The following is an 18,320-nucleotide window of genomic DNA, read 5'->3' on the forward strand; positions in this document are numbered from 1 at the left end:
GCCCTCCAAATGACCCCTTCCCCAGAGGTGCTCAAGACCACTCCCACAGGTCATTTAACTGCTTCCCAGAAAATAGATTCTTGGTTTTACAGTCGGTCCCATCTCCTCTCTGGGGGACTGGAAGGCCATTTGGGAGCATTGTATCCATTAAAGTTGGCTTTTTCTAATTCAGTTTGATTTGGTCTGATTTGGATTGCTGCATCGGCAGAGAGGCTTGTCGGGATGCAGAAACTTTTCATTAAGCAAAATTGACAGTTTTTAGCATTTCATACTTGACCAAGTTTAAGCTTTCTGTTTCTTCTCTACTCACCAATAACTCTGTACGATCCAGCAGAAAAAGAAATTTTAGGATTGGCTATTTTACTTTTTCTTTCTGTTTTGAGTCTGTCTCTTAGTCTAATTAAAAGCTGGGTCAAACCACCAAATTCAAAGAAAAAAGTTCTAGGGATTGTGTAAACCGCCATTGCTGGATGGAGGGGAGTAGACAGGAGTCAGGAGTGGCTGGCTTGACTGAGTGAGCTCAAGGCAGGCAGCTGCCAGCTTCTTCAGGGCTTGACTGGGATTCTCGTGGGGCAATTTACCTTGTCCTGCAATTAATGTTCTGGCCAAGTGGGTGCCAAAATGTAAATAGAGTTCTTAATCGGTCTAACTAATAAAAACTTGGAGTCAGATATTGAGGAAAATGCTGAGGTCAGAGAGAAGGAGCAAGCCATGACACAACTTAGCTCCTTAGCCTCTCAGCAGACAAGAGAGCAAGTGCCTGTTTCTCCAGGCTTTTATCCTGTTTCTGCCCACCTACCTCACTTCCTGTCTGTCTGTACAGACCTCCAGACCGCTATGGTTAGCTAGTGGCAAGCTCCATTCTCTAACCTTCAGACAGGTTTTATTGGTACAAGCAAGATATCACCACAGTAAAGACTCAGGAAAGCTGAGCTTCTGCACAACAGGCAGGCAGCTCGAACAGGCAGTCTGCCCTTTCTATCCATCCCTGCAGTTATTTGCAGCTTCTATAACAGCTGAGGAGGGATCTTCAAAAAATCTTGCAACTTTTGGCTTTCTCAAACATGTGATGCTTTGTTTACTTCATAGTCTCATGGGCTTTTCCCTTCCTCCTGGAGGAAAAATTGCTCTACAACCGTTTCTCATAGCAGGAAATTCCTTACATTGTTATGCCTCCTGATAAGGCAATATAAACCATGTTTTTCTTCTTATGTCATAAAGTAGTATAGTAATGAGGAACTCCTTTAGGTAGCACAAGTGAGAGTTTAAAACTGCTTATTAAAAGTCTCTTTTGCTTTAACCAGTACTGATACAAATAAGCCACATCAGGAGATAATGTGAGCAGACCTTCCTCACAACTGCAATATAGGAATATTAATATAAGTTGTGGACAAGAGCATCAATGGTCTGTGAACAACTCATCTGTTTTGTTTTTATTTTCACCCTTTTGCAAAGGGAATTTCCACATGGCAAGTACCTAGGGTACCACATATGAAAAACTCCCCGCTAGTATAAGGACGATTAGAGCTTCTTACAGGTTGAGCTTTGTGATGGTCAAGCATCCTCTACTCAAATTTCAAAGAGACTCCTATCCCAGAACCTCCTGCTACACTGACATTGAGCTGAGAAGTGCTTCTTGATTGTATCTGGTATCCACAGGAATGCCTTCAAAATACCTGAGTTCATCCCTTCAGTGATGCCCACTGCTTACAAGCCAGGACAACTACTATAAAATAAAACACCCACCACTAGAAAGAAAGGGCATGAGGTTTGACCAACTATAAAAATTTCATGTGTCCTAAAACAAAGATCCTTTTGCTAAGAAATTTTAAAGGAAATCTGGTGGTGAACATAGCACTCAATTTTAAAATAAGGCTAAACCCCTTCTAGTGGTATCTTTGGTTACCACTCAAATACTTAAGGAACCAGCCAAAATATGTGGGGAAGGAAGGCAGATTGCTAAAACGTGGGATTGAGGCAGCTGGTTCTCCACTTGGGAAGAACAAGCTTCCACAAAAGGATCTTATGTACAGACACAGTATTTTTGGGGGGAATCACTGTTCATTTCCATCACTTTGTGCAAAATATTGGCCCATCAGTATACAATCTGACTGGGAAGAAGGCGAGGTTGCACTGGGAAAACTGCCACAGTTTACAGAGTAAGTTGCCATACTGATTTGTGGATATGCTTGTGTGCTTAAGAAAACCCACTGAGGTGTCAAAACCACTACTTTCATCAGTAAATATTTATACAACATGACTACAGAATCATCCAAGCAAGTTTACATGTATTTATAAGTGGGAAAATGACTAGTTTGTAATATAATAGCACAACATTTTCTACATATTTTCTTAGAACATAAATCTCACCATAGGCTGTGTTTTGTAAACTTGGTTAATAAATCCTTTGCATCTGATTTCCTTGGAGAAGGCAGTTTGGGGTTAAACATTTGCCACGTTTTTCAATAGATACCTGCATATTATAATGTGCTTGAGTTTTACAGTCTTTTTCCCAATTGTCCTCAGAATTGCCTAACTACTAACAAGTAATTCTTCATCATCCCATCTCCTCTGGAGACTCATGTTATGATGAAATTGTTGATATGAATTCTACCAATAGTAGTTTTGGGAGACTATTATAAACAGCCTGTCTTGAATGGTATTGACAGCGCCGAGGCAATTTCATCTAGAGAGCTAAGGGAGACAAATAGATACTTCATTAGAGAATGAATATCAGAGCAAAGTCCACGAACTCGGGAAGATTTTGTCATGGTATTCAGATGCACCAGCCCTCCTCTTCTGTATAGCAGCAGAGTTCATGTAAATGAAACATTTGCACGATGTTTTTAAATGAACAATTTCTTAAATCTTGGTGCCTATATGGAAAGAGCTCTTTAAGCAAGTAAAATGGAAATTATCAGTTTAGACATAATCAAGACCACCGGAGTATGGTGTCTATACAAATCTAATTTAAGCCATTATATCCTTTAAAGAGAACTGCTTAAGACGTTGTACAGAGTATAGATGTATTTATTAGATGCTTGTCCACTCAAGCAAGATGGCATTGTACTTCTGATGAGATATGCAATCACCTCAGTCATTCATCCCACAAGTAAGAATAAAATGACCACCCAACTTCAAAGGTTAAATAACTGGATGGGAACAGAAGTAACCATTGCAACATAATGAAAAACAATTTTATTTTTTAAATTCTTTTCCAATTTGACTCTAAGGTGTATGGATTTAGGTATTTAAATAAGTACAGAAATGACCTAAAGAGAGGAGAAATAACAGTATTCTAGCAGGGTAAAATATAAACCCTCCCCCATTCCCACCAGCTTCCAGTTTGATAAAAGGAAATGCCTAACAGAATCCTGCCCTGGGAAACAGATAAGGGAGCTCTGTGCTATCAGAAAAACCTACTGCATAGATCTTCTAATATACCACATGCTGCTGCCCAAGGGACTTCTAGCACAAGCTATGGGCTCCAGTCTGGCACTTCAGGTAATGACAAATGACCAAAACATGCTTGAAGACAACAGGGAAAGCGTTTCTTATCCTCTGAGACTTTCAAAGTGGATTGTCAGATTAAACTCCCTACCTAGCTTGAACTATGTGAATGCAACTGGCATCCTCCTTCACGCAATGGCACCCAAGTGAACCACAGAATGGACCACAGTGTCGTCTATTCTGCCTTAAGCACATTTAACATAAAACTCTAGGATGTTTTAGTAAGGATCGTTCAGTTTCTATTATCTTCTTGCTTATATACGTCACTTACTTAGCCGTTTTAAAAAGCTAATCTACTTGAAATCCTCAAAATTAGTACCAAAAAAACCACACAGTTTACTAATCTAATGGTTAATTATAAAACTCCCGGGATTTTTTTTTTTTTAACGAGACACTTTTCTCTCTGCAGATAGTGCATACAAGGCACAAAAACTTCTGACTTTAGTTACTGAGGCCAAACATGTTGGCATCAACACATTATTTTAGTTTACCTTAAACTACATTTCCAAATAGCACACTGTTTAGTTTATGGTAAACTAATCTTCTAAAAGTATATATTTTTAAGTGATTTGCATAATTTAATCTTGATAGGTATTTAAGGAAAAATATATATTGACAATTATAGTTCTGATGACAGCACACAGCAATGATACAGATGCAAGTAGAGGAATAATCCATCAGAAATGCTTAGAACTCAGTAATGTTACCATGTGCAAGCAGTAAAAAACAGATTTTATAACATCCAAGCCAAGAAAAGAGTGCTCCTGAACAATCTTACAATAATTAGCATAGATCCCCTCTGACTGCCAATTAAAAGACACGAAAATAAATTTCTGCTATAAGTTCTTTGTCAAAACATTAATTATCTCTGACAAAAGTTTTTAATCCAATTGCTTTGAACAGTGAACTCAAGTGTCAGTGTTCATGCCCATTTCCCATGGGAGACAAAGTCTAGAAGAAGAAGTGAAGCCTTCCGCAAATGGACAGTGACCTTCGGCTGTAGGTTACTTAACTTTCATGGTGAATTCATACTTACTGCAGTTCCCTCATCTGAAGCCAGATTCACATCAGAGGGAAAATCAAAGACGAAAGATTTCTTACTTCCTTCTGAATATAGCTTAGTGTTATTACATGACTTGAAAATTTTTAAATTTGAAAATTAATCTAAATTTCCTGAAAGAGAATATCAAAGACTAATGGGATAACATGATAAATTGTGCAACCCAATATCTGAATGAAACCTGACCCATGAATTTATTCTGTTCCTTGTGAATTGCTTTTAAAGGGATTTGTGTTGGTTATGGCAGTTTATATATTAGACTGAACTGTGCTCAGCTGTAAGCATCAGTTTTGTAATGACATCTCAAAATTCTTCATACCACTGGGTTTGATCCCAATCACTGATGAAAAATTTGCATATTTAGCCAAAGGGATAAAGAGACAATTGGTCAATGGAGCCTTCCTGTGGGAAGTCTGTTCCATTCGTCCATGGCATTGGTACCTTAAAAGCAAACAAAAACCAGAAAACTATGTTAAACATAAAAACGAAGCAATTTGCTCACTATTTATCACACAGTCCCTGTTCAAAACTATATCCTATGCTTCAAGGCTTGGTAGATGTGCTCATGAATGCAGATCTCCAGATTTAGTGTAACACACAAGAGAGGCTCTTGTGCACTGTCAATGGAGACTGATTCGGTAGGTCTAGGATAACCATCAAGGGTCTGCATGACTATCTATCCAAAAGATGCTCATTTTGTTCCTTAAGGACCACAATTTGAGTGGCATTGCTTCATGTTAGTTAGTTGTTCATGCTTCTGAGATCAGCTGGAGATTAGGAATGGCTAAAGAGTTAAAGGAAATTTAAGAAAACTTGTATGCATAATATGTTTTTTTTTTTGCATAATAGGGAAGGTTGGGTGCACTAAAGTTAATGTTTTTTAGCATCATGATGCATTTCAGGAAAAACATAACTATTTGTATATTATGCTAAACTGAGAAGCTGTAAAAAGGCCACAGATTAGGCTTGGGACTTAAATATGATATGATATGGCATGGTGTGGTGTGGTATGGTGCAGGATGGAAGGGTATGGTGTGGTGTGGTATGGTATGGTACAGGATGGTAGGGTATGGTATAGTATGGAGCTTATTTAGAATGCACAAGGCTCTGGGTTCCATTTTCAGCATCACCCAAAGCCACAGAGCATTTATTTACTAATGTAGTTTTAGAAAGATAAGAAGATACCATTTGGTAATCTGAATTAGATCCAGCGACATTAGACATGGTACTATAATAATTTATTGATGTGTACTGGTGCTTTGCCTGCATGTGGGTTTGTGTGTGGGTGTCAGATCCCCTGGACCTGGAGTTACTGACACTTGTTACCTGTCACGTGGGTGCTGGGGATTGAACCTGGGTCCTCCAGAAGAGCAACCAGTGGTCTAAACTCATGTACTATCTCTCCAGCCTCCCAGAGTTCCATAAATGTGCATATTAAGTAACTTAAAAATGTGAGACACAGTACAAGAAAAATTATTTTTTTTAAGAGTGGCATCACCAGGCATGGAGCCAAATGCCTTTAATCTCACTACAGGGGAGATACTGACAGGCAGATCTCTGTAAGTTTCAGGCCATCCTGACCTATTATACAATAAGTTCTGAGACAGCCAGATGAGACCTGGCTCAAAAACAGTAGTCTCTGTTACTATGTTAGGAGAAATTTAATTAAAAAACACTTTTCTGCTGATCGGTGCATTTATCTTATCTTTATCAACAAAAACTTGGGAGTTAGATATCGGGATAAGAACCTGAATGATCAGAGAGGCAGGAGAGAAGTGGCTGATGACCTCCTATCTCTGATGTTCCTTGGTCCAAAAACAGTGGAGACCCTCTCTTAGCTCCACCGTACCCTGCCTGTCTATCTATCCTCAGTCCTTCAAAAGCTCTATGGTTAATTTTGGTCAGCTAGTCCACCCTCTGATTCAAAGCAAACTTAATTGTCAGAATGCAATCAAAATAAATATCACATAACAGGTGATAGTTATGTTACTTAAATGAGAAACATACAGGAAAATCAGTTGGTATTTTTTATTATGTGTATGTAACTAATTTTGGTTATTACTGCCAATTACATATATTCAAATGTAATTCAAATCAAGCTTCTGTGGGTTGTTAATTTCAATATTTTCCAATAACTTCTCTTTCAAATATTTATTGAGAGCCTATGATTGCTGTCTCTGTGAAAGGTGTCAGGGTTGGTTATTAACAAATGCAACACTGGTCAGTATCAGCATATAAGAATGACAAGGAGAGTTAGACTCAGTATTGCCATATAAACAAGTGAACTACTGATACAGAGAAAACTCATAAACAACAGTAGTTATAACCAATGGTTTGAAACACTGAAAACAAATCCTATGAATTTTATGTCTTATTCAGCTTCTATAAAATTCTATAAAATATTTTACAAATAGGTCCTTTCTCAATATCTTTTCCAGAAATTATCTACATGGTTTTTAACCAAATTCAGAATATTCCATTTTCACCTTGCTAGCCATAGCTTTGGTCAGTCTGATCTACTGTACCATCATGTATTCAGAGGTGACCCATCACCTCCCAAAGTCAAACACTACTCAACTAGCAAGTATTAATTTAATTTGTCCTTCGCCCTCCCTCCCCTCTCCCTCATGCCACCTCCTGCTCCTTCCTCCCTCTTACACTTTACCTCCCTCCTCCTGTCTCATTACACAGTCCCAAATACCTCAGAACTCACTGTATAGCCCAAGCTGGCCTTGAACTCACAAGGCTTGCCTGCCTCTGCTCCTGAGTTTTGAGATGAAATGAACACGCCTATGTACCCTGCTGTATTTTGCAAATTAAAACCAAACAAAGCAAATTTAAAAGTTCGATATTCATGCTGATACAAATTATCTTATTTTAGACAGCAATCCCTTTTTTCCCTTAGAACTGGGGATTTTAGATTGCAGTTATAAAAACAGAAAGTCGTGTTTATAACATTTAATGTTTAACTTGGTGATGTGGGATGTCCTTCTGTATACTGTAAATATGTGTTGCTTTTATTGGTTGATAAATAAAGCTGATTTGGCCAATGGCCAGGCAAGATAGAGCCAGGAGGGAAATCCAAAGATTCGGAGAGAAAGCAGGCAGAGTTAGGGAGTTGCCATGTAACCGCCAAAGAAGCAAGATGTGAGCTAACAAGCCACAAGCACCGTGGTAAAACATAAGCTAAATGGGTTAATTTAATTGTGAGAGCTAGTCGGTAATATGCCTGAGCCATTGGCCAAAGAATTATAATCAATATTAAACCCCTGAGTGTTTATTCAGAAACTGCTGGGTGGGAGAAAAACCTCCATTTACAACTTGGTTATACTGTGTTTATTCTTTGTTTACTTACTTCCCCCCCTCAACAAAATATTTTTTTTATTGATTACTTGGAAATTTCATACAATACACCCTGACCACGAGCCATGCTGCTGCTGGCTGTTATGGGCAGGCAAAAAAGCTTCTTTTGTAGTGGTGTCGATGACTGCAGACTCCTAATGGAGAATGCGACACTGAAGTCTTCTGCTTACTTGCTTTTCAGATAGGATCTTTCTGAGTAGCCTTGGCTGGCCTTAAATTCCTGGCACAGACCAGGCTGGCCTTGCCCTTACAGCAGTACTACTGCTATTGCTTTCTAAGCGCTGGGGTCACTGGCACACAAACTCCATGTGGCATACATTGTATTTATTCTAATATGGCATATATAGTTGGCTTGTTTATTTCAGAGGCACTCTTTGTTGTACCTTTGTGCTAACTACAGATTTATAAACACAATAGGTTTAAGGAAAATTATTTGGAAGCACTCATTTTATGTGCTAATTATAATGTAAAGAAGATGATTGGGAACAGCTATTAAAAATATAATGAGGTCCTACTGAGAGTGACCAAAAATGGGGGTGCAGAGGTTTGTGCTGACAAGACTTAGTCATCTAACACTTAGACCAAGTAAGAGACTGCTAACAGATGACCAAAGATAAGGTGACAATAATCCTAAATGAGAGGAAAATTTAATTCTCTGATCCTGTAAAATGTAAAGTAATGTTTGTCTTGGGATCCATTCCTGTCACATAACATATTACTCTAATAGTAATGATTCCGTCAAGTTATTTCTATAGCTTGTCAAGTTATCTTGTACACTGGCTAATACTGCAACTAGGTCCATGTCCATGTCCACCATGATTTACGGAATTCCACAGTCAAGTAAGACATCTTCTGAGTCATTCAAAACAAACATTGCTCATGGAAACTAGTAACTGTTGAAACTGGCAAGTTGTTAAAAATATACAATGTAACAATCAAGGAGAAACATCTTACTTTATAAAAGTGATTTCATTTTCCACTGGAGTTAAGTTTCATTCTCCATAGTTAATGCAGGGTTGCTCATACCTTAAAGAACATAAATTAAGATTTTTGACTGTTTTGAACAAATTGTACAAATATTTCCATCTATAAGCAGACCTCCAGAATACTAACAAAAGAGTCTTGTATATTTGATTACAGAAATATATAGACATTCACACAGTGCATGGTACTAGTTAAGTCACTCCAGTATAGAGACACACACTGAGGGGGGGCAGTGAGGTGGGGGACAAGGACGAAGCAGGGGACCAAAGGATGGAAAGATGTGCTGGCGCAGGCAGCCCATACTCCTGATTTCCCAACTTCTTCCCTCCCTCCTCCTATGCATGCAGTCTTGAAGCCCTTTTGCCATCCCATCCTTCTCATGTTTAAACTTTAGCGTCTCAACTTAGCAACCAAAAAAAAAAAAAAACATAAAAATCAATTTAACTGCCAAATAATGAATAGCGTATTAAAAAGCAAGAAATCAGCATGATGTTAATGTGTACTGTAAGATTAAATACAGATCTTTCTGGAAGAAAGGCTTGTGAGCCTCTCTGACAACTGCCCCTGCATCACTTCTTTGTTTCTATGGAAACTGATGTTCAGAAGCCAAATCAGTACCATCAATTATTGTCTAGGTAATGCCTCCCCCTTCCCACAGCCTGGAAAGTGAAATACTCTGTCTGGAAGTGAAAGAGAGTAAATTATAATACTTAAATCATGAGGCAAATGTATTTTGAAAAAAAAAACTAAGATTTGCTAAAGAAACCTTACATTTTAGGAGAAATGTGGCTGATTAGATATTAAATAATAACTAGAACTTTTACTCAGGACTATATATTTTATTTAAACTGTCACTAAATACCAAATCCATCCCAAATGAATCAATCAGTACTTTAAAGTTAAATGAATGTGAATTTTGAAAACAAAAGGGGCATAAAGTAAAAGTAAGTAAATGTCTAAATAAGAATGACTAAAATTGATCTGAAACTCTTCTGAATAGCAGTACTCTAATCAGAGGTTTTTGGTCTTGTACTCATTTGTTGTGTACCAAAACACACGCACACAAACACATAAACACACACACAAACACTGCTGCATATAACCACACTATCGTATTGAACCCTTACAAACACCACTGCTGTGAATATAAAGAAACAAAATCTAAATGCAGTTAGGAGACCTAAAAATCACATGAAAGTGAGATTTGTAATCAGGACCAAGTTCAAAACCCTTGCTTGTTCTTTGTTAATAAACCACAGTGACTGGAGAGATAAATAAATAAAATCAACAGCAAAAGAAAAACTGTAAGTGAGATGTGAAGAAACTGGGAGTAGCTGAAGTTACAGTAATTATGTAATCACTTTAGATATTCTGAAACTAGATTGAATTTTTAAAGTAAAAGACAAAATTGCAGAATCTAAGATACTTTCCTAGAGGTATTTTCAAATTTCTGAGTTAATTGCCCGATTTCATTTTCTATACTTTATACTATGAATTACTTACATCTTTACAACATGCCACAATAAAGATTTAGTGGTGAGAGGGCAGGAATTCTTTGAAAATAACCCTAAGTATATGTATGATGAGAGCCTGACAAAAATAAAATATAAAACTCTGTGCAATGAATTTTTTCTCCTCTTCTACCTTTTAAAAAAAGAGGCTATTCATCCACCATGGTGGATGGATGAAAGACCCAAGCTAACATGGGGTTAGCTCGTTGAACACTATAATAAAGCCTCATGCAGTTTGCATCAAACAAACAAACAAACAAACAAACAAACAAAAAACAGAGGTTATTGAGGATTGGGGATTTAGCTCAGTGCTAGAGCGCTTGCCTAGCAAGAGCAAGACCAGTTCTCAGCTCCGAAAAAACAGAGGCTATCAAAAGAAAAAGAAGCATATCATTACCAGCTTTGCCTTTTCCCGGGTTTGAGCTGCTCTCTGTCCAGGTCTGAGAATCCGTAAGGAGGTGGCTCTGGGACTCTCTCAGTGGCTTTGCAGGAAACTGATGGTTTTCAGGACTGAAAATAATTGTGATCACAAGTTAACTCTTAACAACACTGTCTAACGTTTCTCAAAGATGAAATGCAGACATCTTGCAAGGCAAGATGTTTGCAGGAAGAATGCAAGATAACTGGAGGACTGCAAAGATGAGACATTAAGTCAGGTTCACCATGAGAGAATCATTCTGTTTAGACTTCTTGCCTTCCTGATTATGATAAGGCGATAGTCCCCAACTCTGGGAAATTTCCATTTTGAGTACAGAAAATGTTTTCAGGGTCGAACTTTTTAGCATATAAGGGAATTTAGCTAGTATGCAATAGCAGTTATTTAGTGACCATTTATTGTTGTTTTATTTATGCCAGATAATACTAGTTTCTCATTTAAGACAATGACATGAAATTTGCTTTCTTTTTTCTTTGGCTTTTTAAGACAGGCTTTCTCTGTGTAGCTCTGACTAGACCAGGCTGGCCTCAAACTCAGAGATCCACCTGCCTCTGCTTCCGGAGTACTGAAATTTGCTTTTAAAATAAGATTGAGGGCCATGGACATGGCTCAGTGGGTAAAGCATTTGCCATACAAACACGAGGACCAGAGTTCAGATCTCCAGACCCATGAAAATGCTGGGTGAACACGGCAGTCCACCTGGAAGGCCAGTGTTTGAAGACTGAGAAAGGGTTTCGCTAGAGCAAATGAGCCAGCTAGGCTAGCCAAAATGATGAGCTACAGAATCAATTGAGATCCTTGTCTTGATGAATAACATGGCAGGAGACCAAAAGAGACTCCACTGTCACCACAAGCCCCACATGCATTTGCACACACGTATGCATACACACTCAGGAATGTGAACACACCAAACACACATATTTGCACCTGTACACATTATGCATCCACACACATGGGCATGCATATACATATCCAAGGCCACCACACAGACATACACATGACATTGAGTACCAAGTTAAGGAAATATATATTGATTTTATTAAGTGGTATGTGTAGATGGAGGAAAAATAAAGAACATGGTAAGAAAAAAAGTAAAAGAAAAATATTGACTTTGTGTTTGGCAAGTGACCTAAGTCACCTTGAAAACAAAATTGAGCCATATCTTGGGGGAATCTTTAAAACATCTGGTATTACCAGGTCTCAGAAACCTGATATACTTCCCAAATGGGAAGTAAAAGAATCTTGAAAGAAGAATTTTGTTTAAAAAATTAGTTAGACCTGCTACACACTAACATATTTGATGGCACAAAAATACTACTTAATTTGGGGATATGTCTTAGCACAGAAGCTCTTTTAGGATACCCTCAAATAATTGAACTGATGTTTTTCAAAAGAAGCTTCTAACATCTTCCAAGAATAATTTCCCATGTCTCAGCTGATTATGATTATATTTTAAGGCTACAAGGATAAGCTTTTGGAGCACGATAACTCCCTCACATCTAAAATTTCTGAGTACTTTAATTTCCCTTTTGTGGCTTTAATATAGATAATTTAATAAATTAAGTTTATTAGAAAGGAGCAAATAAAAGCATGGCCTTTCAGGTTATGTAATTATAACTTTATACATATATATATATATATATATATATCATACAACTATATATATTACAATATATATATATATATACATCTATATAAAACTATACTACTTTAATTCTTATTCATTGGGAAGGGATGATAGGGTGGGCATAGCATATTAGTTAACTGCTGGTTGAGATTTCATCACTGCTAATGTGATTATAACAAGTGACAAAGATCTAGTCATGTAACAGTATTTATCATTGTACTGGCTGGTTTTGTGTGTCAACTTGACACAAGTTAGAGTCATCAGAGGAAGGAGCCTCAGCTGAGGAAATTCCTCTGTGAGATCCAGCTGAAAGGCATTTTCTCAATTAGTGATCAATGGGGGAGGGCCCAGCCCATGGTGGGTGGTGCCATCTCTGGGCTACTGGTCCTGGGTTCTATAAGAAGGGGAACTGAGCAAGCCAGGGAAGCAAGTCAGTAAGCAGCACCCCTCAGTGGCTTCTGCATTAGCTCCTGTCTCCAGGATCCTGTCCTGTTTGAGTTACTATACCGGCTTCCTACAGTGATAAACAGCAATACTGAAGTGTAAGCCTAATAAACCTTTTCCTCACCCAACTTGCTCTTTGGTCATGGTGTTTTGTGACATCAATAGAAACCCTAACTAAGCTAATTATATATCTCTTATATCAAAGAATGAAGACTTCATACTCATGGAGACATTATCATTAAAGAAGGAAGAATAATATACACATAATCAGGAGATAATAAACTCAATGACTATCTGCGCTTCCCTTTGCAATGAAATTATGTTGTCCAAATGTTACTGAACATGGCTTCTCTTATACAGGGAGGGCTAGCAGACCCTATAATTCTAGCAATGGGGAATTGAAGGCAAGACGATCAGGAGTTTAAAGTCATCATCAGTTACATAGTAACTTGAGACCCTATCCGACTCCCTTACCACACTCCCAAACAGTGGTTCTCAAAGGCAGTATTTGCTCCTGAACAGAGGGGATCTGGTAGACCAAAGGCACCAAATATTTGAGTCTGTGGCTTGGTAATGATGAGAAAGTGATGAGGAATGACATCAAAGAGGTTTCAAGGGCAGATCTGAAATGTATAGTAGGGCAGGCAAGCACACAGGTTAGTTTTGATATGTGTGTGTATGAGAGAGAGAGAGAGAGAGAGAGAGAGAGAGAGAGAGAGAGAGAGAGTGTGTGTGTGTGTAAGACCACTGGAGAATCAGAAACAAGACACAATCCAAAGGGAGAAAGATGGTCTTGGAAGACTAGTGAGAAACCTGTTGAAATCATTTACATGGCTAGCTAAGGAGAGCAGCCATGAAGGTGGTAAGCAAGGTAGTGTGTGAGTGTGCATGTGCGTGTGCGTGTGACATCCTACCATGTAACTGCAAGTGGTAAGAAAGCATTTATGTGTACATTGGAAGAATTTTAATACATACATTGTTTCTGCAGTGTTAAGGAATCAAACCTAGGTCTTTGCACATACACAGTAGTTCTGCTGCTGAACTGTATCTCTGGCCTTTGATAGCATTTTCTCTATCCTAGAAGATAGAGAAAAATGATGCTTCTAAAACCTGCTGATTCTTAAAGCACAAAAACCACTCAACAGGGGGTCAATAATATTAGTGTAATCTACCATTAAATTTTGCAAAATTTAAAAAAGTGTATCCTAAATAATTTATTAGAACTCAGCTATTTTCATTGATGTATAGGAAAATCCATTAATGTATAACTGTATATAATTTTCAAGCCAAAATGCTTAAAGTCTGACTCAGGGAATGGCTTGATGCCTTTGAATGTCTCCATGAAATGTATCAAAACAACCTTTTCACTAATGGGTGAAATTTGGCCTGCACACAGCTCACACTAAAGATGGAGTGACAAATGTGTTTTAAGTCTTTTAAAACCTTAATGTGATTTTGGAATGTTTGCCAGGATCACAGCCTTGAAAACAATTCTGGGAATACTCCAGAATTCATAGAAAAAACACTGTAATTAATAAGAAATATTCACACAATAAATGGGCATTTACATCTGAATTATAGCAAGGAAGAAAAACTCTAAAATTTTATAAATTATGTCATGCTTATACTTTTATTACTGACTTTCATTTAAAAATTAGAGTATTCTACTCATATAAATATATAAAAATTAATACTTCAAACCACTGGAAATTCTTGTATAGGGAGATGAAGACATGGCTCAGTAGTAAAGTGCACTTTCTGCTTTTGCAATGCACCTGTGTTCAGTTTCCAGCACACACAAAGTGGCTCACAACTGGCTGTAACTCCAATTCCAAGGCATCTGACTTCCTTCTGGGACTCAGTGGTACCAGGCAAGCATGTGGTGTGCATACATACATGCTGGCAAAACACTATGCACACAGATGAAATAAATAAATCTCTTAAAAATTTCACAGTAAGGCATATGTATCCTTCTAAAAGGGAGGAGCATATGGTCATGTTTCTTTTTAAAAAACAAAATTCTCACATAGCACTTTGCCCTTAGTAAAAAGCCAGAAACAACCTTTAATCATTATGTTGCTATTCCAAAATCCTTGGACTAGAATCGAAACAAACTTAAAGTTGGAGCAAAAATCTGCACACAGTGAATTTTCAAACCCCTTTCCCTTTCTTTTGGAAAAACACAAAAACACACACACAGAGACAGACAGACAGACAGACAGACAGACAGACAGACAGAGAGATCCAGATGCACACACTCACACTGACTGGGGCAGAACTTAGAAGCCTTTCAGACACAGAAGGATATATCATACACAGCAGTATCCTTCTATATCAAGTGGATGCCTGGAGGTCCTTTTGATCTCCAAAGGCCCAATTTAGGGAATTTTCTTTAACTTTATAATTATTACCACTGAGGAAAGGTAATACAGGAATCCTACCTTCCTGTTTCATTGGAGCAGAGGAGAACTACATTATTTTTTTTAAATACTACCTTTCAGAGATCATAATATATTTTGAGCTGGAGAGATGGTTCAGCCATTGAAGACTAGGTTCACAACTGAAAATGACAATATTTTTTACTCAACTAAAATGTTTAGAGAATTAATGTCTGCTTCCTTTTTAAAAGAAATGTATTTATTTATGTATTTTATGTAGATGGGTGTAATGTCTGCATGTAGATCTGCACACCAACAGAGGGCATCAGATCCCATGGAATGGCAGTTATAGATGGCTGGGAGCCTCCATGTGGGTGCTGAGAATTGGCAGGATCTCTAGAAGAATAGCCAGTGCTCTTAATTGCTGAGCCATCTCTCCAGCATACCTGTTTTCTTAACTCCCACCATTATGAACACAATGGTATGCACGGAACTGAAACTATGTATCCTCTCTACTATGCCACCCTCTCTCTCCATCACTGCCCCTGGAAACCATTGTAGTAAATTTTCCTACATCATTGACATCATCTCCTCCAAGGAACACATAACCAAAGAATACAACAGGATAAAATAAAACACTTGAAAATAAAAGAGAAAAAAATGTAGCATTACTTTTTAGCTGTTGAATTTAGTCCTGCGGGAGTGGACGGTTGTTCAGGATCCTGATTAACAAGGCAAGTTGGAAAGGAACAGCCATCACCTTGACTGTAATTTAAAAAACAGAAGAAAACAGGCAGAAGACATGGGTTAGTGAGTTAATGGCTTTCCACACTCAACAGTGAATTGTTTAATAATACTCTAGGAAGTTCTGTGCAGGAAAACAACAAGTTTAACTCAGAGTGTCATTTGTTTGCTTACTTTCATTAGTTCAGATAAAAAGCTTTCAGAACAAAGTACCTTGAAAATATTGGTAGCAGCCAGTACTTCTTCTCATCACCAAAAACTTGCCGCATGTTTTTACTGAAACCCAGGCTGAATCCATTCTTATCTGTTCCATGTCTAAATACTGGATTTCTGAATGCCTCTAAAAGAAACAGAGAAGCAATACCATGAGTACAGAACGTATTCTACTGCTACTACTACTACTGCTACTGCTCATACTGAAACGAGTGAAGTGAGGATAGCCTCCTGTGAGTACTCACACATGGACCTATCCATAGCTCTGAAATACAGGTTGTCTAATCTGAGTAGGTCTATTTTAATTCTTCACTATTACAAGAGTACATGTGCACTAGAGAAAGTTAGAAAATACAAATAGACTAATAAATTAAAATGGACACCTTCCAGATCTTTGTTTTACTGTCATGTGTGTGTGCGGAGGGGGGCTGGAGGGGGGAGGAGGCGGATGGGGGGGTGGGAGCATGTGTGCCATTGTGTGCATTCGGGGTCAGAGGACAACATTGTGGAGAAGGGTGCTCCTTCATCTTTATGTGGGATGTGGGCATTGAGCTCACATGGTCAGGTTTAGTGGCAAGTATTTTTTTGTTTTACTTTTTTTTTTCCAAGACAAGGTTTCTCTGTGTAGCTTTTGGAGCCTATCCTGGAACTTATTCTGTAGACCAGGCTGACCTCGAACTCACAGAGATTCTCCTGCCTCTGCCTCCCAAGTGCTGGGGTTAAAGGTGTGTGCCACCACCCCTCGGCTTATTTTGTTCTGTTCTAATCACTAAGATACCCTACCAGTCCACCTTCTAGATCTTCTGGCAAAAAAAAATGGGTACCAGACTGAATAATATTGAAGCATTTAGACATACATGTTTTAAAACAAAATGTGAGTCTATTTTACCTATCCCAATAACCTCTTTAAGTCAATGAACTCCATTTTTAATGTCATTGAAATTTTTATCTCATCAGAATTTCTCTACCTGACCCTAAAATGTACTTTATAACCAGCTTGTCCAAACAAAAAAAATCTAATCCCCAAATAGTCATATCCAGTTATGCCCATTCTGTGTATCAAAGCTGTGGTCTTAAAAGACATCAGAATCGTCCACAGTCACATAACCAATGAATACAGTTGTGGAGGAGCTGCAAGGCCATCAGTGTCCTTTCACAATGCCATGTTTTCCTCTTGTGTAACCCTGCAAAGCAAATTCTAAAATCTTCACTTTAGGGTAGTAACATATTTAGAAGTATAAAGACTTTGTCCATTATTTTGAAGACAAGATCTAACTGGCAGGGTCAGATGCTAACAGAAATGTGAATTTATAAGTGCTTTAGCTTTTGTTGCTCCTGAATGTTCAGTTTTAAGAACCCCCCCCCAAAAATACCCTTCTTTATTAGGCAAGGGCTTCCCTATGTAGCCTTGCTATTTCTCAGTCAGGATGGTGCTTTGTTTCTGGTCATTTTCCATCACACCTAGGCCACCCATGGTTCCAATGGGTGGGAAGGATTGCATTTCACACAATCTGTCACAAAACCCTTCTCTCTGTGGAGTCAGTTAAAATGCTACTTTCACCCCTAATTTTGGTAATAACCCTTACTTTTTCTCCCCAGCTAAGCCTTATCGATTTTGTTATTTTAAAAATAAGTTATTGGTTTTATTTATTTTCTATTATCTCCCATATTCATTATGCCCTTCCCTCTGCTTGCTTTGCGTTTTCTCTCGTCTCCTTTTTTTGACTCATCACACACACTACACAGTTACTGGCTAAAATACTTCTTCCTTTTCAATATGGACATTTGTAGTTGCATCTTTCCCTCTAAGCCCTGCTACATCCTTATGTCTAAGTTTCTTTTCCTGGTGCTGTGATAAAATATTTTGATGAAAGCAACTTAAGGGAAAAGGGTCTTTTTGTTTTTGTTTTTTGTTTTGGCCCATAGTTCCAGGCTACAGACCATCATGGTAGGAAGTCACACTGGCAGGAAAGAACAATGAATGCATGCCACTTTTCAGTTCCTTTCTCTCTTTATACAGTCTTAGGATCCCAGCCAGGGAATGCTGTCA

The 18,320-nt window shown here is 38.1% G+C and overlaps 1 protein-coding gene across 1 annotated transcript in view; it reads right to left on the reverse strand.

The window, feature by feature from the left end:
• Positions 1-3,042: 3,042 nt before the first annotated feature.
• The window catches only part of Zdhhc2 (zinc finger DHHC-type palmitoyltransferase 2), a 56,411-nt gene continuing 41,133 nt past the window's right edge, over positions 3,043-18,320 (reverse strand). Inside the window, exons 9-13 of the mRNA XM_027391218.2 lie at positions 16,271-16,397; positions 15,986-16,078; positions 10,826-10,938; positions 8,888-8,959; positions 3,043-5,011 (exon numbers count right to left, since the gene is read on the reverse strand). Coding sequence (XP_027247019.1) covers positions 8,919-8,959; positions 10,826-10,938; positions 15,986-16,078; positions 16,271-16,397 — 374 coding nt within the window. The 3' untranslated portion in view covers positions 3,043-5,011; positions 8,888-8,918. The remainder of the gene's footprint in view (positions 5,012-8,887; positions 8,960-10,825; positions 10,939-15,985; positions 16,079-16,270; positions 16,398-18,320) is intronic.

This window comes from Cricetulus griseus, assembly GCF_003668045.3.
Source record: "Cricetulus griseus strain 17A/GY chromosome 1 unlocalized genomic scaffold, alternate assembly CriGri-PICRH-1.0 chr1_1, whole genome shotgun sequence".
Taxonomy (NCBI): Eukaryota; Metazoa; Chordata; class Mammalia; order Rodentia; family Cricetidae; genus Cricetulus; species Cricetulus griseus.